General features: G+C 38.6%; 4 protein-coding genes across 5 annotated transcripts; all 4 read left to right on the top strand.

Moving 5' to 3' along the window:
- The first annotated feature begins 1,225 nt into the window (after window positions 1-1,225).
- On the top strand, window positions 1,226-7,014 carry lgi2a (leucine-rich repeat LGI family, member 2a). Its single transcript, XM_059355109.1, has 8 exons — window positions 1,226-1,503; window positions 1,735-1,806; window positions 2,710-2,781; window positions 3,401-3,472; window positions 3,799-3,870; window positions 4,014-4,183; window positions 4,381-4,545; window positions 4,633-7,014. The coding sequence occupies exons 1-8, from the start codon at window positions 1,241-1,243 to the stop codon at window positions 5,448-5,450; spliced, it is 1,704 nt and encodes a 567-aa protein (XP_059211092.1). The 5' UTR covers window positions 1,226-1,240; the 3' UTR covers window positions 5,451-7,014.
- Window positions 7,015-7,152: 138 nt separating this feature from the next.
- Window positions 7,153-14,172, top strand: LOC131989777 (serine/threonine-protein kinase/endoribonuclease IRE1-like). Of its 2 annotated transcripts, XM_059355107.1 has the most exons (7): window positions 7,153-8,160; window positions 8,979-10,911; window positions 11,042-11,211; window positions 11,302-11,525; window positions 11,832-11,961; window positions 12,070-12,167; window positions 12,490-14,172. In XM_059355107.1, exons 2-7 carry the CDS (start codon window positions 8,997-8,999, stop codon window positions 12,713-12,715), a joined length of 2,763 nt encoding a protein of 920 aa, XP_059211090.1. In that variant the 5' UTR covers window positions 7,153-8,160; window positions 8,979-8,996; the 3' UTR covers window positions 12,716-14,172. The 2 variants fall into 2 exon arrangements, with proteins under 2 accessions (XP_059211090.1, XP_059211091.1); XM_059355108.1 differs by lacking the exon at window positions 8,979-10,911.
- A 660-nt stretch (window positions 14,173-14,832) lies between these two features.
- On the top strand, window positions 14,833-18,835 carry LOC131990068 (uncharacterized). Its single transcript, XM_059355457.1, has 3 exons — window positions 14,833-14,944; window positions 16,419-16,537; window positions 16,643-18,835. Exon 3 carries the CDS (start codon window positions 16,664-16,666, stop codon window positions 18,572-18,574), a length of 1,911 nt encoding a protein of 636 aa, XP_059211440.1. The 5' UTR covers window positions 14,833-14,944; window positions 16,419-16,537; window positions 16,643-16,663; the 3' UTR covers window positions 18,575-18,835.
- Window positions 16,646-21,180, top strand: LOC131990069 (uncharacterized). The gene is made up of 6 exons (XM_059355458.1): window positions 16,646-16,723; window positions 18,693-18,862; window positions 18,948-19,171; window positions 19,845-19,974; window positions 20,051-20,151; window positions 20,257-21,180. Exons 2-6 carry the CDS (start codon window positions 18,794-18,796, stop codon window positions 20,375-20,377), a joined length of 645 nt encoding a protein of 214 aa, XP_059211441.1. The 5' UTR covers window positions 16,646-16,723; window positions 18,693-18,793; the 3' UTR covers window positions 20,378-21,180.
- The last annotated feature ends 95 nt before the right edge of the window (window positions 21,181-21,275 follow it).

Genomic DNA, 21,275 nt, shown 5'->3' with positions numbered 1-21,275 from the left:
ACTCATAAATATTAAAGAGGAAAGCAGAACTGTGATTTGGGAAAGTGGAGAGTGAGTCACATTTTCCTTTTGTATCAAACATCGTATGATGATTTAACTTTTCATGGAATTGCTCGACAAAACCATGTAATATTCTGCTGGTGATCAAAAACTGTAATGATTATTTAATTTTGCTGTGTGTATGTTTGTGTGATGTGTGTAAGACAGGGTAAACTTTATTTATAAATATGTTTTATCTCCGGTATTGTACATGTTTTCTCAGTAGTCTGGGACTTGTCTTGTAGTTAAGACAATGATGGTTTGACAATTTTAATTGTGGTTATTGGTTTTCTTTTCTCTTGTTGCCCGTGTGGGCTGAGCATGCATATAATTTATTCATGCATTCACTCTAATGCAAGTAGTAGGCTTCAGCTACATGCTTCAGATGCTTCTGATTTTTAATAAGTTTAGGAGTATGACTTATTGTGAAATATTTTTATCTTTCACTCAAGTCCAATATTCAGCTGCTAGCAGCGTGTTGAACCCGCCCCCTACCTCTTGCTGATGCAGGTGCCCCATACGTATACTGCATGCATAGTGTGCACTTTGACTGCATATGCATGATAGCCATTGTTTTTAGTTTAAAAGCCCAACCAGCTGAGCAGAGGCGCTGTCCATGGTGCTGCAGTTATGCGCCTCAGAGAGCCTCTGTATGGAGGAGGGGTACACTACATATAACTGTATGTAAAGGAAAAAAATCCCTTAGTAACAATATATCACTTGCTGCCGTTTCAGGCTAAATTTCTCTTAAAGAGACTTTCAGGTGGTGCCTTTGATTCTAAATAGTTCAACATATACAACAGTGACATAAATAACTAACATATGTGTCACATGATATTAAAATTCACAAGAAAATGTGCACATATAAATAACTGACGTCATTATAAATATTTTGGACGTCTATAAATAACACGCGGCATATCTGCTAATATAATGAAACTATATTCCGGTAAATGCCACCAGTATTAATAAACAAAAAATAGCCGTGTTTGAAGCGCTTCTTTGCAAGCAACATTAATAGTATGTGAGACGTTTACCAGGTCATGTGTTGCAGCCTAATGCCTTATTTTTTTTCGATATATGGTGCATGGTTGTTTAACCAACAGTTATCCGACTGGGGCTCTGACTTAATAAATAATTAAAGTGGACGGAGGGGAGCTGCAGCTGATTTGCTGATGTCAGGGAGCCAGTGCAGCATTTCATGGTGCAGGGTGGAAACGCGCGGTGCCATCTGCCTCGATCCGTGCTCTCAGCAAACCTCACACATGCAAGCCCGGCAAGAAAGATGCTGCCAACTCTCAAGATTTGGGCATTGTTTTCTGTGTCGCTCTGCTTCCTGTCTCAACCGGGTCATTTGAAGAAGGTTTTCCGATGTCCTTCAACATGCAGCTGCTCCAGGGAGTCCATCATTTGCGTGGGGTCCTCCAATGTTCCACGGATGATCCCCAACGACATCAATTCTTTGTGAGTATCTGTTGTTGTTTTTTTACGTTTTCACTGCATGGATAAAGAACATGAAATAGGGTTTACTGTGTTCCATTTCATTTATACCTGGATGCATTTTTATAATGTGCTTAAAAAGGAGCTGATGTTGAAAGGCAATGCAGTCCTTTCCGTGTTCTCTGATTGATCACTTTTGAGCATTTGGTTTGCTGAAGTGGCTTCATATTCATCGTTTCTTCTTCTTTATTTCAGGAGTATCGTCAATGGGACTTTTTCCGAGGTCAAAGAGGCAATGTTTTCTCACCTGTCATCCCTCCAGCTACTGTAAGTAACACTTCAACTGCATATAATTCCTCTGTGTAATCACATGCTATCATTTCTAGCAAAATCACGCAGAGAGATTGATTATAAAACAAATTGGTGACTTTAAAAACGTAGATATGTGATAATGTGGGTGTTAAACAACAGCCAAATAGTGTTGTGTAAATCTAAAGCTGCAAAACACACAACAAACACCCTCATTACACACAAAAAATAATCTTGGCATGAAATAGCATGGATTAGTCAAAGCTGTGATGCTGTTAAAGCACACACATGTCCAGTAGATAACTTTCTGTTGGGCATTACTTTAATACAGCATGTTATAGGTCTGTTTGGTGCATGCTAAAGCAATTAGTAGGGAATGTTTGGACACCTGAAAGGCCATAAATCTACTTTGTTACTCCACTAGTTATAGCTGTACAGCCAGCTGAAGCAAAGGCGTGGCAGATATAGGGCATTTAACCAAAGTCATTACAAGCATGATGGTTTACAGCAAGCTACATGTTGTGGTGAGAGTGCATCTACTGCCACAGCTTAGTATTTCTTTATTTTTATATAATTCCCCTTCAAATGTTTAACATTGATATAGGAGGGTTATGTTTTAGTACCATATGGGTACCTTTGGTTTACTCCTCTGTATGACAGTTTGTTGAGATGGTTTTCTTGATATATTCCATTACTACAGTATTCTGAAATGGCCCTAGAAGCCATGGACTCTTGATTTCACATGTTGGTAGAAAAAATTGGGCTGAAAGCATTTGCTCTATTTCGATCACTGAATGCGAAATCACTATTATGCAGATTCTGATTGTGAAGAATTTCCTCTGATTCCTAAACAGAGGCATACAACTGTACATCATGCTGGCAGCCAGCATCTGTTAATGTGTATTTTCTTATTCATTGCAGCCTTTTAAATTCCAATTCTCTGGCAACGTTAAGGGATGATGCATTCTCAGGCCTTCCACATCTGGAGTATCTGTAAGTTCCTCTATTTTTCCCTCTTTTTTTAAAGATAGCCCAGAGACCTCAGACCTTGGCTACACAACATGTGTGCAACATTTATTAATTCAGTTGTAACTGGAAACAACTGCACACTTAATCTAACGTAATAGTCTTAAAGGAGTGTTGTTAAGGGCATTAGTTACTGTATGTGGTTGGATGTTGGCAGGAAAGTATCAACCATACGCCCTCTAGTGGTTCAGTTTGTACCCCTAAAGATTAATTCCTCATTTGCCCACAACCAATTTCCAACAACAACATTTCAACTCTTTTTTTGTTTTTGCTGTTTTGTTTTCAGAACATATAGATCCGTAGTATTGGTATAAAAATGAGACCACCAGTTGTTCCATAGTGTTACAAAAACTGTGTAAATTGTGTAACGCTAACCTTTAATAAAACCTACACAAACTCCACTAGAATCTGTATTATGTTCATAAAAGTCTTAATTATTCTTTCTGAGACTGGAATACCACTGAAATGAAAAGGGTGCTGGTTGTGTTCAATCAGCACCCTTTGTATGCGTTTGTGTATGACTACATTTTCTTTTACCACAAGCTTTTCACTACATCCAACATGCTTTTTTTGTTTTCATCCACAGGTTCATCGAGAGTAACAAGATAGAGACTGCAGCCAAGTATGCCTTCAGAGGACTCAGGGACTTGACTCACTTGTATGTTCCAAACTTTAAAATCACCACACTGTTAAAACATCTAATTTGTATTTGCTGGAAGTTATTTTGTAATAACTGTGAATCATGTAAGTGATACTAAACACTTCACTGTTTTATTATGATTAAGAGTAACAGCTTCAAACATGAATGGAGATAATAGTATATACAAATAATATTCCATTTATAGTTGTCCAGCTATTGAAACATGACTTTGATTTAGCACATTATAGTGTGTGTGAATTATCTTTCTTCATGTTCTTTTAATTGAATTATAATATTCTTAATAACTGCCATTTTCTGTGTTGAATAATTTCTGTTGTTTGCAGGTCTTTGGCAAACAACAATATTAAAGCCTTGCCCAGAGACCTCTTCATTGACTTGGACTCACTAATAGAACTGTAAGTTTGTTAAAAGTGTTGGATGAAAACTGCAATTTTCTGTTTTCTTCTTCATGATGTGTGTTTAAAGTGTTTCTTGTGTCTCATACATTTATGAGCTTGTCTACTTTGTTTCAATGACATACAGTACTTCTCCTTTGCAGGGACTTGCGGGGCAATGCCTTTGAGTGTGACTGCCGTGCCAAGTGGCTGATGACGTGGCTGAAGAACACCAATGCCACAGTGTCGGATGTCGTGTGTGCTGGACCGGAGGACATGAAGGACAAGCGCCTCAATGATATGACCAGCCTGCACAACGAATGCATCTCAACGGGTGAGAAACACCTGAGCCAGCTGGCACTGTCTCTATTCTTACTGCCGTCAGTGTCAGGCGACTCAACCGGGTCATCTGAAGAAGTAGAAGAAAAGGCAAAAGTGTTGTTTTCTCAGTTTATGCTTCATATGATATGGCTTTCCTTTAAAAATGTTGTAACTTTGGAGAATTTTAATTCAGAATGTGCCTTTCCACAGATTTTGTCCTCCATCAGTCGGTTGCAGCTGAGTCTCTGTCTGTTGACACATTCAGCTACAAGAACGATGTCTATGTGACGATTGCTGCTCCCAGCGCAGAGAGCTGTCTGGTTTTCCAATGGGACCACATAGAAATGAACTTCAGGACTTATGATAACATCACAGGTATGACAACTAACTGTCTCAGAATACCCTGGTTGAGTTTTACACTTGTGTTATCGGCCTATTTATTTGCTTTTCCCTGACTTTCAGGTCAGTCTATTGTGGGGTGCAAGTCAGTAGTCATCCAGGACCAGGTGTTTGTCATTGTGGCCCAGCTCTTTGGTGGTTCTCACATCTACAAGTTTGATGAGGACCAAAGCAGGTTCAGCAAGTTCCAGGACATTGAAGTGTCCAAGATCTCCAAGCCAAATGACATTGAAGCATTCCAGATTGGCTCTGACTGGTTCTTTGTGATTGCTGACAGCTCAAAAGCGGGACTGTCCACCCTCTACAAGTGGAATGATAAGGGCTTTTATTCGTACCAGTCGTTGCATGAGTGGTACCGCGACACAGATGCAGAGTTCTTGGACTTGGACGGGAAAGCCCACCTTATCTTGGCAAGCCGCTCACAGGTGCCTGTGATCTACCAGTGGAGCCGGAGCAACCAGAAGTTTGTCCTGCAGGGTGAAATCCCCAACATGGAGGATGTTGTTGCGGTAAAGCACTTCCGGATCAAGGAGGAACTCTACCTGGCTATGACGCGCTATATTGGCGACTCCAAAGTTCTCCGTTGGGGTGCCAAACAGTTTGCGGAGATCCAGGCCTTGCCCTCTCGAGGCTCCATGATTCTCCAGCCGTTTTATTTCAAAGAACGTTACTACCTGGCCCTGGGGAGCGATTACACCTTCTCACAGATCTACCTGTGGGATGATGAGAACAAAATTTTTGACCGCTTCAAGGAGGTGTACATCCAGGCACCGCGCTCTTTCACTGTGGTTTCCACTGATCGCAGGGACTTCATCTTCACCTCGAGCTTCAAGGGAAACACACAGATCTTTGAGCACATCATCATTGACTTGAGCTTGTGAGGGGCTGTGCTTTATTGACCCTCCTGCAATCGAACGTCTTCCACTAAAACGATACAATTGTGAAGGGAAAAGAAAGGACTAGAACAGACTTCACAAACCGTTAAATATCAATTTCTCCCTACGTTTCTGTCACAAATAAGAGCTGGGTCAAGTGGTATTTGGAATCCTTTTAGTTTTGAAGGTTTCTTGACTATTTCTCAATGGCCTTGTCCTATTCTATATTCTCATGGTCTCTCAGACTTTCAGAGCCCCTACCATTTCACAAAGACTGAGAGGGGGAGTCAAGGGCGTGGACAATTGTACAAACAGGCTGGTATTCTCCTAAATATCTAGCTGGCATTCCTGAGGGTGGAGCGATTTGAAATATCTTTTGATCTATTTGGATGTATAGATTTTAGTTTAATATCCCCTCTGCTTATGGTTTTATATTCCTAAAAATATACAACAGGACCTGAGAGAGAAAAGTCATATTACTAGTTTTATTCTCATTCGGGGCATGTAACAGGTGTGGTTGCTCATCTATGTGCCACGCATACCATATGGTAATGTACAGTTTGTTGCCTTATCAGCACTGGGGTTCTGTGTTCTGATGGGCCCACAGTGCCTCCCTCTGGCCGTGATAATGTATCACACCCCTTTGCTTTTTCCATACAGGGAATGTCTTGAAAGCACAAACCTTTAATTATCGTAGCCGAGACCCCAGCCCTTAGAGTGTAGTTGTGAAGTGGAACATGTTACTGTAGGTGCTGTAGATTATATTGCGTACAGTAAAAATAACAAGGATAACATGGTTTGTTGATTTAGGGGGTGAAATATTCAGGACTGGATATATAGCTAATGCCTTTTTAGACAAATGGGAATGGAATAACCTTTTAGTTCAGAGGAACTTTAGCTGGCAAAGCAGACAGAAGCTCTTTGTATCCATTTAGTGTTTAGCTGATGTCAGGGAAATTAAAAATTTAAAAAATACAACAATAGTTGTTGGACTGACATAATAATTTAACTTTTTTTTAAACTATAATTTAAAAAAAGACTCCTCAGCGCCAGAGGTCAGTGGACTCAAATAAATAAACTTGTTCAAAGGACATATTTTGTTTGTCCAAAAAGGAAGGAAACAAAATGTTTATGTAAATATATTCGCCCAAGTTGAGAGGCTTCTTTCCGTCTGTCATTCTCTTCCTACTAATACTGAATGTTGACTTACAAGCTACAAATGTATATACAAAATGGACTGCAATGCCACAACCTGTTTGTCACACAAAACCCTGAAGGGATGTTACACTTACTTTACTTACTGCAGCTTGCGAGAGCATGACATTCAAAAAAGGGTGTTTGCCAAATTCTTTTTAGATGAACCTAACAAACTCAGAAGTCCAGAAGTGCTTCTCCTCATTACGTGAATGATATTGCAATTTAGAAAAAAAACAAAAAAACATAATGGAGTATGCAAGCTTTACAACGTGCAAATTATTTTGTATGATTTTGTTTTAAGCATATTGAATGTTACTCTCAAAATATACTGTAAATTTAATCAGTTGAGTATCAAAATAAATGTGTAAAAGTATGATTGTAAGAAGTGTTTCGTCATTCACTGATTTTTAGGATATAATGTGAAATTTCTTTTACTGCCTGAACAAAAGCCACTGAGATCTGAAAGCTTCACCAAATGTTATGTTTATGTTGATTTATGAAATGACTAATGCACAACATATTTTCATGAATGGGTTTATACCGTTTCTTACAAAAATTGTATAAAACACGGTCAACATGATATCCTATGAAAAAAGGGTTGTTGTTTTAAACACGCTGGTAACATTGTGATATGAAACTACCTGGTTGATTCAGACACCAAAACAACTTAGTTAAGCTTAAGCAACAAAACAGTAGTTTCCAACAGGACATGAACACTAACCCTAACCCTGGAACAAAGTCCTGGCTGGTTTGTGCCATCCACCTCCCTCCTACCAGCTCCATTTGCTACAAAAATAGACACAATTTCATAGGATGGCTGGGAAGTTATGTGCATTACTGTTTTAGGTACATGAATCCACAGTTGAATAAAATGACTGCAGTTTTAGCATTTCTAAGCTTTTTTTGAGGCAGCAACTTTAATGTTTCGCTTCTGTCTGTCTTTTTAAGCCCATATACTGTACACTACCTGCCGAGCAGCAAATATTTATCAAGACACACAAATAATGTCACCATGCTTACCATTTGCCACAATGCAAATGAGCGCTATGAAAAAGAGTCATCCTGAATGTAGAGGTCTCCAGCCAGGCAGGAAGCCCTGTGCCTTTCTTTATCAGTCATCAACCAGATGTTTCCTGTTAGTAGCTCCTCTACAAAGAAGGGGCGTAGGTTTGTGCATGTGTGTGTGTATGTAATGCTGCCACACAAACACTGAAAAAGTCGATAGGCCTCCCTTATACTTTCAGTACTTACTGTCAAGTCTTTGACTGGTGTTCAATTGTCACGGCAAAAAAGGAGAATTTTGACTATGAATGGAAATGTTGATTAAACTTTTTTGGAAACCCACCCTTTCTCTCAACAAGTCTCTGATCCATGAACTTACTGTAAATGGGAGGAGCATAATAGAAAGAGAGGCAGAATCAGAGATAGTATCAGTGAGAGACGGAAAGCAGAAAAAGTGAGACATGCTAAGCTTTAATAGATCAACTTCAGACTGAAGTGGACACTCCACGTCAACATTGTAAGTTCACTTTCCAACAATCCTCTCACTTTTACCTTAAACTGTATTTTAAAATGATCTGTATGCTTACTCAAGAGAAGCACATTCATGCAGCCCTGCTATACTAAACTTATAATCTTTTCTTGTGGTTATTTATACTTGCCAGTCAAAGGTTTGAACACACCTTCTCGTTCAATGGTTTTTCTTTGTTTTTATTATTTTTCATCATTGTGGATTTGTACTAAAGACATACAAACTATGAAAGAACACATAAAAAATGATGTAGTTTAATAAAAAAAAGTGTTAAGCAAACCACAATGTTTTACATTTTTAGGTTATTTGAAGTAGCCTCCTCTTGCTTTAATGACACTTCAGTTATTCTTTGGGATGGTTTTCAGTTAACGGGTGTGCCTTGTAAAGAGTTAATTTATGGAATTTCTTGCCTTGAAGCAAAAGGTTGCTACTCTAAATGTAAATATCTAAAGTATAAAACATTTTGCTTTGATTAACACTTTTTTGTTTGCAACATAATTCCTAATATGTTCTTTCATAGTTTGATGTCTTTAATATCAATCTAAAAGGTGTGAAGGTGTGTCCAAACTTTGGACTGGTTCTGCAGATGGTTTCTGACTGAGTTGCCCTCAGGTTTGATTTATCCACTGACTGTAAACACCTAGACACAATGGCAGTAAACTGAATTTCATTTAAGCTTTTCAAAGCACTGCAAAATTAAACATGAAATGAACAACTCATTTTCAATCCTCAAGATAGTTTTTGGCCACTCGTCCAAGGTTTAAAATGGCATCAAATGTTATATCTTTTTTCTTTTTTTTTTACAGTTCCTCTGAAGCAACAGAATGAATCTCTTTCCACCCATGGATCTATCCACACTATTTCAAGTCTCCCCAACAGAAACACATCTTATAATACAGTATATTATTGACAACGACCAAAAGAAGCTCAAAAAAATCATCAAGGACAGCAACATTAATGAAGTTTACCCGTGCAAAGAGTGTGATGACTATATAACCCCACTGATTGCTGCCATTGTGAATCACAATAGAGATATTTTTACATTCCTTTTGCATCAAAGTGCAAACCCTGACAGTCCATCCCGAAAGGGCTTGACACCTTTGCATTACGTCTCACTATCCAACGCACCACTGCATTTTGTGGAGAAACTGCTTGAAGCAAAAGCAAAAGCAAATGGTTGGAGTCCCATACAGCGGTTCTCTCCACTGCAAACTGCTGCCATCAACAACAGAGAGGATGTTCTGAAAGTTCTCCTTTCTGCTGGTGCTATGGTAACATTGTTACCCTTCACTGACCCTGAATATATTACTCACAATGAAAACATATCTCAGATGATTCATAACCTTGCATCGAAAGGAGATGCATTATGCTCCAAAATCAGATATTTCGTAGATGTGGAAATTGCTGTGCAAAGGGAATCACCTGAAGAAGTGTTTAAAATGTTTCACAGCCACATGCTGGAGGAGGATCCTCAGTTCCATCTGACCATGATTGAAATACTTTTTAATGTAATTGGACGTCATGCAGAAAAATACCGCCAGGGATGTATTAAATGGCTGAAAGACACTGGAAATCTGAACTCCTACATTACAAATGTTGCCAGTCGCCTCCCAAACATTGCCCAGGAAAATGTAGGTCAGGCAGTTAGAAGTTTACATGCAGTTTTGCTTACAGTGGAAGAGATACCAAATGAGCAAACATCGGCCATGATCCCAGAACTACTGAAACTGCTTTGCTCAAACGAAAGGCCTGAGTTACGTGAAGTTATTATGCAAGCACTGTATGTGATAACACAGAAAACAAAAAGTACAAATGGCTGGGATCCAAACTTTATTGAGAAGTTATGCAAAGCAGTCGCTCCTTTTGTGCAAAAAGAATTATCTTCAGACATCAGAGTCTTTGCATACGGTATATTTGGAAACTTGCTGTCATTTGACCATGCAGCCAAAATCATTACATCAGTGGGGATAACTTCAGTGCCTGAGGACGTACTGAATTCTGCAGATATAAAAATGAATGACAAGCTGAAAGAAGTGCTCAGACGACTGAAAAATCATTTCAGTCAACCAAACGAGGAATGTGACGACTCTAAAGCATTGCCTGAATCCAAGAAAAAGAAGGTAAGGCCAAAAAACTGTGAAGACCTAACAGATGAAGTTTGCACAGCTGCAACTGACCTAACAGCAGCTCCTGTTATGAAGTCGACTTCAAATGTGAAGCCAATCCACTGTAACACCCCTCTGTCACCAGTGACACACAAATGGCTACAAATCAGCCAGAGATGGAGAGGTCAATTAGAGAAGCTTGTTAGCACTGATGAAAGTGAAGTAACCAGAATTGGGAGCATGATCTATGTGAACAAAGAATTCCGCATAGCCAGGGGAAGTGATGGCACTGAAGTCTTCTTGGGGCTGAGAGATGATGGCACTGAAGTTGCTATAAAAAGAATGACTCAATTAAATTATGGAGTGCTGAAGAATGAGGAAGGATTTCTGCGTCTTCCAGAGCTTGATAGTCAATCTATTGTACGATACGTGGACTTTGCAGAGGATGAGAACTTTGGATATCTTGGTCTTCAACTGTGTGAGTACACCCTGGAAGAATACATCCGAAAGATCGATGATGGTGATCTGCTGAAAAAGAAACTTGTCAAACAGGTTCTCGAGAGTTTAAAGGTGCTTCATTGTCAGAATCCTCCAATTCTGCACCGAGATCTCAAACCACAGAATGTTTTGATCGGTAAGGCAAGTTAAAAAATATATACTGAAATTACTTCATAATTTGATGTATAGTAAATAACAATACTTTAATTTATAATTATCATACATTATTTATTTTCCTGAGTTTGTCTGCCTGATTCCTCCTGCAGATGTTAACGGGAGAGCAAGATTAGCAGATTTTGGCATCAGTAGACGGTTATCCAAAGGCCAAACAACTCATCGCACAGGCAGTGCAGGAACAAAATGCTGGATGGCCAAGGAGACTTTAACAGAAGAAGGTGACACTAACATACCATACAAGTCCAGCACTGATATACAGGTCAGTTTTACTACTACACAAACTTAATTCATGACTTGGAAGTTGGGAAATACTTCCTTACGTGCTAAAAATTCATTTGTAACTGTTAAGGTGGCAGGGATGCTGATCTATTATATCCTCTCTGGAGGACACCATCCTTTTGGCGACAAACCCTGTAAATGTGAGAACAACATTGATGAAGGAAAGTACACTTTGGACCATGTTCAAGATGTGGTGGCAAAGGATCTCATCGAGGGGATGATCAATGAAGAACCAAAGAAAAGACCTAAAGTGGAAGAATGCTTGAGTCATCCCTTCTTCTGGACCACTGACAGGTAGAATCACTTTCATCATGATCAATACATTCAGAATATATATATAATAAAGCGATTTGCAATTATTTTGATGTTTTGTGTTTCTTAAAGTCTGAAAAAATGAAATGAAGAAGGTTGTCAAGGAAATTATGTACCTGAAGTTATGCCTTCCAAGTGTTCTTTGTCTTTAGTTGCTTTTTCCCTATCAACTAACAGTTCTTCCATAGCATCTCTATAGAACCATTTACATCAATGTGACATGGAAGAAAGGTTTGAGTTTTTATATTTTGTCAAACATGCACCCTAAATGTACATTTTATTTTTCAGGAAACTAGAATATTTGAGAAAGGTTGGAAACAGGGAGAAGGCGAGAAACTGTCGAAAGGCTGACCAGGAGTTAATTTCTTCACTGGAAAAATGTTCTGTGGATGGATCCTTGAAACAGTGGAAAGAAAAGGTGACTGCAACATAACTTTTTTTCTTTTAAACCCAACTAGATTTTATTCCCATAGTCCACTTCATCACTAAGTATAATTATAACTAACTCACTAACATTTGGCTACAGTTTCCACCAGAGTTGGTCCAGAAGATGGATGGCAAGAAGCCCTACCCTGAGAACACACTGGGATTACTGCGCTTCATACGAAACCTCCAGGAGCACTAGTGAGTTAAACTGATTAAGAACCATTATTATTCATCTCAACATCATATTTTCATATTACTTCAATCACTATTCTTTTAGTGGAGGAATTCAAATTTTTGCCACTGACCGAGGGCATTTCTATCTCTAAAGAGACATTGATGTTGAGTTTTTCAATCGTCATTAATCATTCCCCTGAGCTCCACCACAATATTCCATTAACCTTTACCACATACTACTAAAAAACTGATTTTTGAAAGTTTTTCTACACAAGTAAATGACACTTACACTGTGATTACACTGTGTGCTGAGTGTTTGTAATGAAATGTTCCTCTTTGTTTGCAGTGAGGAGGATGCAGCCCAAGTTGATGTGGTGTCAATATTTCCTGATCTCTTTGGATGTGTTTACATGTTTGCCAAGACCCAAGGGTGGAATTCAGAGACCCCCTTGAAGGAAATGTTTAGAAGAGAAGACCTCAGCAGCAGCTTTACAAACCTGTGCATAAACCCTGAGGAGCATGTGGGTCTCCCAGTTCAAGAGTCTCAGCCCAGTGTCTCAAAAAAGGACTAAGGCCTTCAAAAGTGAATTAAGAGTCTTACAAGCAGTCAGAGGGAAAACTAGACGAGGTCAAAGCCTAGTATATGACTGACTGTGTTTGGTCAATGTTATTTTGTGGGCAATGTGTTACAGGAAGAGTTGATGTCAATAACTAGTGCTGTAACATGTATGGAGACATAATATAAACACCTCTGTACTATCAGCGAACAGTAACGCAGATATCGGTTCACATCGTATAATACCTTTGAAATTAAATGAGTGGACTAAAAGCACTGTCCTTATGAGGCCAATGACAACTTGTTTGAAAACAGGCGTCCCTTCTGAATGTAGAAAAGGACAGCGGAGGCAGTCTCAAAAGCAGCCCTGACCCTACACAGAGTGGGATCACTCATTCATTCAGACAGTCACATACACACCCGTGTGTAGGGCTGACCTCTGGGATCAGCCAAAAATATTTAAACAATTCTGATATATTACTGTATTTTTAAAAAGTTTTGTGTCCAGCCCATGTTTAAAAGCTGCTTTTCTGACTGTGACATGTCAAAACATCTTCTGTTAATAAGCCTGTGAGGATTTGCATGTGTATTGTACATAGGAAGTATTTTCCAAAGGCACACAGTAAGAGCAGGCTAATAGATTATAAGATACTTTGCTGCAGTACATTTTTAAGGGACACTTTAGTATTTTGTAAGATTTTTTACTTTTACTTTACCATTAGCATCATAAGAAAATATTTCGGTTTCATTTTGCTGCATTTATCTGATGGTTGAGATTAAGGATTACAAACGTTTTTACAGATTGCACCATCTTAAAAAAAAACTTAAAATTTACAATGCTTATCTATTTTAGCACTTTATATTTTACTGCTGATATATTTTTACTGCTATTGTTGTTATTGCTATGATTGGTCTTTTTAATCTTTTGTTCTTGTTTTTTTTCTATGATATTGCTTCATTATGTGGGGGAAATGAAGAAAGGGAATATATATATTGAACGAGGATATCAAATCATATCGACATGTCTTTCATTAAAAAAAACGTGTTCTTGAGTTACTTTAGTCTTGATTTTTTTTGCTGGTCTTGTCCCATAACCTGTTGTTATAGATTGTAAGAAGTTCATAAGTACCATATTAAAAAGTTTGTGAGAGAAAATAAAGAGGTTTGACATTTAATCTGTTCTTTGAAAAAATTGACTGTTGACTTACAAAACTGTAACTTGTGAACAACTCAAAGGCTGCAATGTGAATCTGTTTGTTGTACAAAGTCTTAAGAAATATTTCTACTTTATTTGTATAAAAGGTTTTTAATGTATTAAATGTTAGTATCAGTGTTATGGCTCAATATCAATCAGGATCAAGTCTTCTCTCACGTATAATGTTTTTGTTTGGATGAAAGCTCACAGTGTGATTTCTTTCACTTCCTTTACAAATGACATTAGGATTTCTACTTTTCTCAACTGTTATGGAAATGATAACTTAAGAAAATTGGTTACAAGCTTAAATGAGAAACTTAATTGGAAAAGAGCAAATATTTAAATATTACTCAAATAATACTCAATTTTTTTTCCAAATAAGTCCAAAATTAGCACAGGTTGCTTTTTATTGTATTGAAGGACAAAAAGTATTTGGCCACAACAGACATATAATATGGCACAAGGTGTGTGTGAGTGTGTGGAGGGGGTCGGTGTCAGCCGTTTTAGATTGTGTTGATTGTAAACTTTATCTGTTTAAGATTTGATTACATCAGCATTGGTCAATGCCATAATGTTTCATTGTGTTCAAGAGGCTCTGGGAAAGACCTGCAAGTTATACTCTGAGTATTCTGGATATGGCACATGTTTGCATTACCAAGTCCTAGCAGCTTGACTAATACTGGATTTTTTTTAGGTGTTAATACTACCATTATTGTGATGTTTTGACAAGGTTTTGTAACGATGTAAGACTTAAGACTAAAATATTTTGATATGGATTCCTTAAATATGGTACAAAGGTCTGGACAGGACATTACTGTTATCAAAATCAAGTAGAGGCCAACATTTTTGCCACACTTGTCATATGAAGACCAGCTTCAAACCCAGCCTACCTCTGTCAACAAGTCTCCTGTCTAATCTGTTTCTGTAACTGGGAGGAGCATTTTATAGAGAAGCAGAACCAGAGAGAGTGACAGAAAAACAGTAATAGCACAGCGTGCTAAGATTTGTTGGATAAAACTCATACTGATGCAGACACTCCATGTCGACATTGTAAGTTAATTATCTTTAAATCCTCTAACTGTATTTCAAAATAACCTGTGTGATTACATAAGAGAAGCACACTCATGTAGCCCTACTCTGATATATTATCCTTTCTTATGTTTATTTGATGCCACATTTAACATGTATTTAGTGACACAATGTCTCATCCATCCACCTACTATGATCAAAAAGTAGTTATTTCACAGCTGTGCACATTAAAAGTTCTGGTTTCAGGCCTGAATGAGGAAGTTGAAAAAGTCAGTGAGAAATGATGTGTCTCACTGACGTATTTGCAATTCTGCACTGGACCCAAGCTTTTTTTTCTTAAACTTGTTTGTAAGAAAATTCTTAACCCTCTCAACAGGCCCCAAGCCATCGGATTGCAGAAGAACGTTTTCTTAAAACATCGCGAAACATACACCGAAACATATCACAGAAAGAAACTGTAAAATGAGCATTATCGTCTGAGTTTAAACTTTCCGACGGTCCTTGAACGGATCATCGGTTACGAGCGTTTCCGTTAGAAAAAGTTGCAAAGACGAAGCTTGAAATTGTGATATTCCTTTCAAAATCCCTTTATTCTACATGCAACATTTAAAACGTCGACAAAAACAAACCGTTTGGAATAATTAGATCCTGTTAAAACAGTAAATTCTGCGCCCCTCAGCAAAACTGGGAAGACATGGCTGCTGAGATGAAGAGTCAAATTACACGTCGGCTGTTTTCATGAAGCGAACAGGAAAATACAGGAGTTTTAAAAATCCAAATAGTTCAATATTTTTAGTCTCTGAAGACCCAGTTTTGTGGGCATTTAGATATTGTGTAATGATGTAGCATTATTGCTGTGTTCCCACTCCCACTTCTAGCCATGACTGCTGATTCCACAAAGCTTCAGGACTCATACAGTATATTGCAGTGAAATACAAGGCCACAGTGAGTAACAAACCATCAAAAAAAAAAAAAATGCCCAGAAACTGCTTGGGGTTTGGAGGGTTGATAGTGAAGATGCTTAGTTCATATCAACATGTCTACTTTCTGACTTACAAAGATTAGTTCATTGTACTAGTAAAACCAAAAACTTTCTGCCATAACGTTAAGTTTGGGTTGCCAGTCTGAATCAGTATGTTTAAAAAATACTTGTTGGTAAGGACAAGGTGTGGTATCATAATACAGAGCAAAGGGTAGTGTCCTGCATGGCTATCAGGCTAGGGGATGTGGGCGTTACTATTTACAGTAATGCTCGGTCACGTGACACATGTTCAAGGTTAACGTTGGTGATTACTCTCCTTAACTGACCTCCATTCTATTGAAGCAAAGGGGTGAATACAACATTTGCTTCTGGTTGGGAAGAAAATTCACATCTTTTCATCTTGTGGAGTTCAGCTTTGATGAACTTTGACCAATAAAGTCACAGCAGAAGCAAAGAAGAGTGTGTGGCTGACCTCATTTGGCTTTCACTGGCTGTATTTTTATTTTTTTTCAGTGAGCCAAGATGGCGGAGACATTTATCGATGCTCTGACTGAGTACTAGCCAGAAAACCGATTTCCATGTGTGATCACATCCTGCACTGAGCACATTCAACAGGAATATCGCCCTGGCAGGTGATGGCAAATAGCCAAGTTGATCCAGTAGTCTCAAGCTTGAAATGGCAAGCTATGCAAATGCAAATGTTTTTACAGTAACATCTTAATTTTGTTTTCCCACAGGTGCTCTCATCCTCATCATAGATGAATATGGATCTTTCCACAATTCCTCCAGAGATCGACCCCCCAACAGAAACACATCCCGTAATAGAGTGTATAATTAACAACCATCTTAAGCAGCTCAAGAAATTACTGAGAAATAATAACATTAATGATGTTTACCCCTGTAGAGAGTGTAATGATTATATAACCCCACTGATTGCTGCTGTCATAAATAACAAGCAGGACATTTTTACTTTCCTCCTGAAAAACGGTGCAGACGCAAATGAAACCTCCCAAAGTCATTTGACCCCTTTGCATTACATCTCAATATCCAAAGCCTCTCCTGCATATGTGAATAAATTGCTTGAAGCAAAAGCTAATCCAAATGGATTGGATCCTGCCTTACATGGTGTCACTCCGCTGCAAACTGCTGCCATCAATGACAGGGATGATGTCATGAAAGAGTTAATCTCTGCTGGTGCATTGGTAACACTGTTTGGTGACTTTGTACCTAAATATCTTATTCACAATAAAAAAATCTGTCAGATGATTCATCAACTTGCATCGGAAGGACATGAGTTATGCTCCAAAATCAGATATTTCCTGGATATGGGTCTTGCTCTGCAAACGGGACCACCTGAAGAAGTGTTCAAAACCTTTGACAGTTACATGCTGTTGGAGAATCCTCAGACCCATCTGACCATGAATGAAGAATGTTTTAATCTAATATCGTCAAGTGCAGAAAAATACAGACAGGGATGTATAAAATGGCTGAAGGACTCTGGAAATGTGAACACTTACATTGCAGGTGCAATCAGTCGCTTCCCAAACATTTCCAAAGAACATATACATATGGCAATTGAAACTTTACATGCAGTTTTTTGCACAATGAAGGACATACCAACTGAGCAAGCACTAGAGATAATCCCCCAACTGTTGAAACAGCTTCGCTTAACAGAGGAACCACATTCACAGCACAATGTTCTGGAGACATTATATGTGATAACACAGAAAACTAAAGCCACAAATTGCTGGCATCCCAACTACATTGAGAAGTTATTCAAAGCAGTTGCTCGTTTTGTAAAGGGCAAACATTCCTCTTGGACTAGACTATATGCATATGCTGTATTTGCAAACTTGCTTTCAGTAGAACATGCAGCTAACATCCTCACATCAGTGGGCATAACTTCAGTGCCTGAGGACATACTGACATCTGCAGATATGAGTATGAATGACAAGCTGAAGAAGGCGCTCAGACGACTGAAAAACCATTTCAGCAAACCAAACGAGGACTGTGCCGCCTTACCTGCACCCAAGCTAACGACAGAAGAGCAACAAGAACCAAATGATGAAGTTTGCACAGCTGCAACCAACCTAGCAGGAGCTCCTGTTATGGAGTCAACTTCAAATGTGAAGCCAATCCACTGTAACACCCCTCTGTCACCAGTGAGACACAAATGGCTACAAATCAGCCAGAGATGGAGAGGTCAATTAGAGAAGCTTGTTAGCACTGATGAAAGTGAAGTAACCAGAATTGGGAGCATGATCTATGTGAACAAAGAAGAATTCCGCATAGCGAGGGGAAGTGATGGCACTGAAGTCTTCTTGGGGCTGAGAGATGATGGCACTGAAGTTGCTATTAAGAAAATGTCTAAATTTAACTATCGAGTGCTGAAGAATGAGGAAGGATTTCTGCGTCTTCCAGAGCTTGATCATCCATCTATTGTACGATACGTGGACTTTGCAGAGGATGAGAACTTTGGATATCTTGGTCTTCAACTGTGTGAGTACACCCTGGAAGAATGCATCCGCAAGATTGATGATGGTGATCTGCTGAAAAAGACACTTGTCAAACAGGTTCTCGAGAGTTTAAAGGTGCTTCATTGTCAGAATCCTCCAATTCTGCACCGAGATCTCAAACCACAGAATGTTTTGATCGGTAAGACAAGTTGAAAATATACTGAAATTATGTACCTCAAGATCTGAAATTAAGGGACAAAAACACTGTAATCTGTTGTTATTATCATATCTCACTTCATTCCTGAGTTTGTCTGCCTGATTTCTCCTGCAGATGTTAACGGGAGAGCTAGATTAGCAGATTTTGGCATCAGTAGACGGTTATCCAAAGGCCAAACAACTTATCGCACAGGCAGTGCAGGAACAAAATGCTGGATGGCCAAGGAGACTTTAACAGAAGAAGGTGACACTGACATACCATACAAGTCCAGCACTGATATACAGGTCAGTATTTCTGTTCACTAACTTCATTAACGACTCAGTGAAGAACATTTTCATTAATTGTTAAAACATCATTTTAACTGTTAAGGTGGCAGGGATGGTGATCTATTATATCCTCTCTGGACGACACCATCCTTTTGGCGACAAACCCTACGAATGTGAGTACAACATTCATAAAGGGAACTACAGTTTGGACCATGTTCAAGATGTGGTGGCAAAGGATCTCATCGAGGGGATGATCAATGAAGAACCAAAGAAAAGACCTAAAGTAGAAGAATGCTTGAAACATCCCTTTTTCTGGACCACTGACAGGTGAGGAAGAAATCGTGCTTGATCTTGCATTTTCTATGGCATGGCCTTGTCAATCCATTAATTGTGTTACAACAGTTATATCTCTACAATTACTGGATGGGATGTCGAAAATATTTGGTACAAATTTCATGGATCCATGACAATGTATCTTAAAGACGGGTGACACTCATAACTTTTTATCTAGTCCACTAACCCACCAACACTATCAGTTTTGTATATTTTACAAGTTTTTAGTCATAAACCAAAGCAAATGAAAATTTTGACCTGATGATGGCGCCAGAGTTATTACTATTCATCCTGTGTAAGACCATGTGTGTAACAAATTTTCATGACAAAAAGTCAAGGGATCACCAAAGCCGTTGTAAATCAATTCTGAATTGTTAGAATTACAGTTCAGAAGACATGCTAGCATTTGCAGCTTACATTCCTTATGGTTTTGCTATAGCTTTGATACTCAGAAACACATATTAACACAGTATCATTAATGCTGCTTTGGCATGGCAATAAATCCAAGGCATACCAGGCCCGTCTTGCCTAGCTAGTACAAAATTATGATTGGAAAGTTTCAGTTTCCATTTCCAACATAATTTTCAATCAGTATCATATGACATTTTTAAGGGTCTGTTTTGCCATTTTGCCATTGATATAGCCAGATGTCAACTTTTATTTTCAGGAGAGTTGAATACATGAGAAGGGTTGGCAACAGGGAGGAGGTGGCAAAGTGTCGAAATGCTGAGCAGGAACTGATTTGTTCATTTGAAAGATGTGCCGGGGATGGATCCTTCAATCAGTGGAAAAACAAGGTGAATGGACCAACAACAATGATAACTTCTGTATCGCTAAATTACACTGTATGGGTAATCGTTTTGGGTGTGACAGTTTCCACCAGAGTTGGTCCAGAAGTTGGATGGCAAGAACAAAGCCTACCCTGACAACACACTGGGATTACTGCGCTTCATACGAAACCTCCATGAGCACTAGTAAGTGAAACTGAATAAAGGTTTTGAAGTGTCATTCACAAACCAAATGACTGTCAATGATTTGAAGCAGTGTTTATTACCTAAAATGCTCCTTTTTTGTTGCAGTGCCCAGGATGCAGCACAACTTGATGTGATAGCGACATTTCCTGATCTCTTTGGATGTGTTCACAAGTTTGCCAAGACCCAAGGTTGGAATTCAGAGATCCCCTTGAAGGACATGTTTTGAGTCGAAGAAATCATCACCAGCTTCGCCATGCCATCCACAAGCCGAGTTGAGGAGTCTCAACCAAGCGACTTGAAGTGAAGTTGACTTCCAAAAGACAACTGGGTCAAGAAGTGTTGTCTTCCAGTTCTATAATCTTTCCTCATGGGTTTTTATATTCATATTTCATATATTCATATTTCCAAACGAGTGTGGGCAATTTTATAAGGAAACTGGTAAAGGAGAGGAGTCTTTAGACTTTACTGTCCAAACTTAACCTTTCTTTTAGTGTATTTGCCACAACTCCAACCAGCTCCCGTATTCCTCCTGGTTTCTGCTCTGTTTTTCCCCCAGCCACATACTTATTCTCCCGTCATTTCATATCCAACAACTCCCTTCTGCCTTTCAATAACCTCTTTCTCCTCCTCATCCCCATCGTCTGACCTTCTCTGCCTCACCTACAATAATTCCCATTTCCCTCACCAGTCTTGCATTTTATATACTGGCCCATTTTCCATTTTTATTGTCAACTTTGCTTATGCCTTAGCTTGGTACTCAAATGTTAGTAAAATGATTCAGCCAATTCCAATTTTTGTTTGGTCATCACAATAACAATATAAAAGTAATGAATGGTATTGCATCTTTGTAAAACATGGAACCTTTCCGACATACAGATTCTGTGTTTATTATTTTTATTTTAAGATCATTTAAATACATTTATAAACAAAAAAACAACAGGAGTGTTAGTCGTGTTTCATCATGTTTGTGTTATGGTTACATGATAATAAAATAATCTCTCCCATTTCAATGCAGCCAACGTTCACCTTTGTGTCATATTACAAAGTGAGATTTGAGGCTCAGTTCATCAATGTTGAAGCTATAAGAGCTGAAGTTAAGGTAGACACAGCATATTTTTGGTGTA

Source organism: Centropristis striata, chromosome 17 (genome assembly GCF_030273125.1).
Source record: "Centropristis striata isolate RG_2023a ecotype Rhode Island chromosome 17, C.striata_1.0, whole genome shotgun sequence".
NCBI lineage: Eukaryota > Metazoa > Chordata > Actinopteri > Perciformes > Serranidae > Centropristis > Centropristis striata.
The sequence above is the reverse complement of the archived record's forward strand: the minus strand, read 5'-3'. Positions and strand labels throughout refer to the sequence as shown.

Bases quoted from the DNA above. Each gene is read 5' to 3' on its own strand.
- lgi2a (XM_059355109.1), top strand. From the start codon at position 1,241: ATGGTGCAGGGTGGAAACGCGCGGTGCCATCTGCCTCGATCCGTGCTC. The intron at 1,504-1,734 runs GTGAGTATCTGT...TCTTTATTTCAG, and splicing joins CCCAACGACATCAATTCTTT to GAGTATCGTCAATGGGACTT. The intron at 3,473-3,798 runs GTATGTTCCAAA...TGTTGTTTGCAG, and splicing joins CTCAGGGACTTGACTCACTT to GTCTTTGGCAAACAACAATA.
- LOC131990069 (XM_059355458.1), top strand. From the start codon at position 18,794: ATGGCCAAGGAGACTTTAACAGAAGAAGGTGACACTGACATACCATAC. The intron at 19,975-20,050 runs GTGAATGGACCA...TGGGTGTGACAG, and splicing joins TCAATCAGTGGAAAAACAAG to TTTCCACCAGAGTTGGTCCA. The intron at 20,152-20,256 runs GTAAGTGAAACT...TTTTTGTTGCAG, and splicing joins CGAAACCTCCATGAGCACTA to TGCCCAGGATGCAGCACAAC.
- LOC131989777 (XM_059355107.1), top strand. From the start codon at position 8,997: ATGAATCTCTTTCCACCCATGGATCTATCCACACTATTTCAAGTCTCC. The intron at 11,212-11,301 runs GTCAGTTTTACT...GTAACTGTTAAG, and splicing joins AGTCCAGCACTGATATACAG to GTGGCAGGGATGCTGATCTA. The intron at 11,526-11,831 runs GTAGAATCACTT...TTTATTTTTCAG, and splicing joins TTCTTCTGGACCACTGACAG to GAAACTAGAATATTTGAGAA.
- LOC131990068 (XM_059355457.1), top strand. From the start codon at position 16,664: ATGAATATGGATCTTTCCACAATTCCTCCAGAGATCGACCCCCCAACA.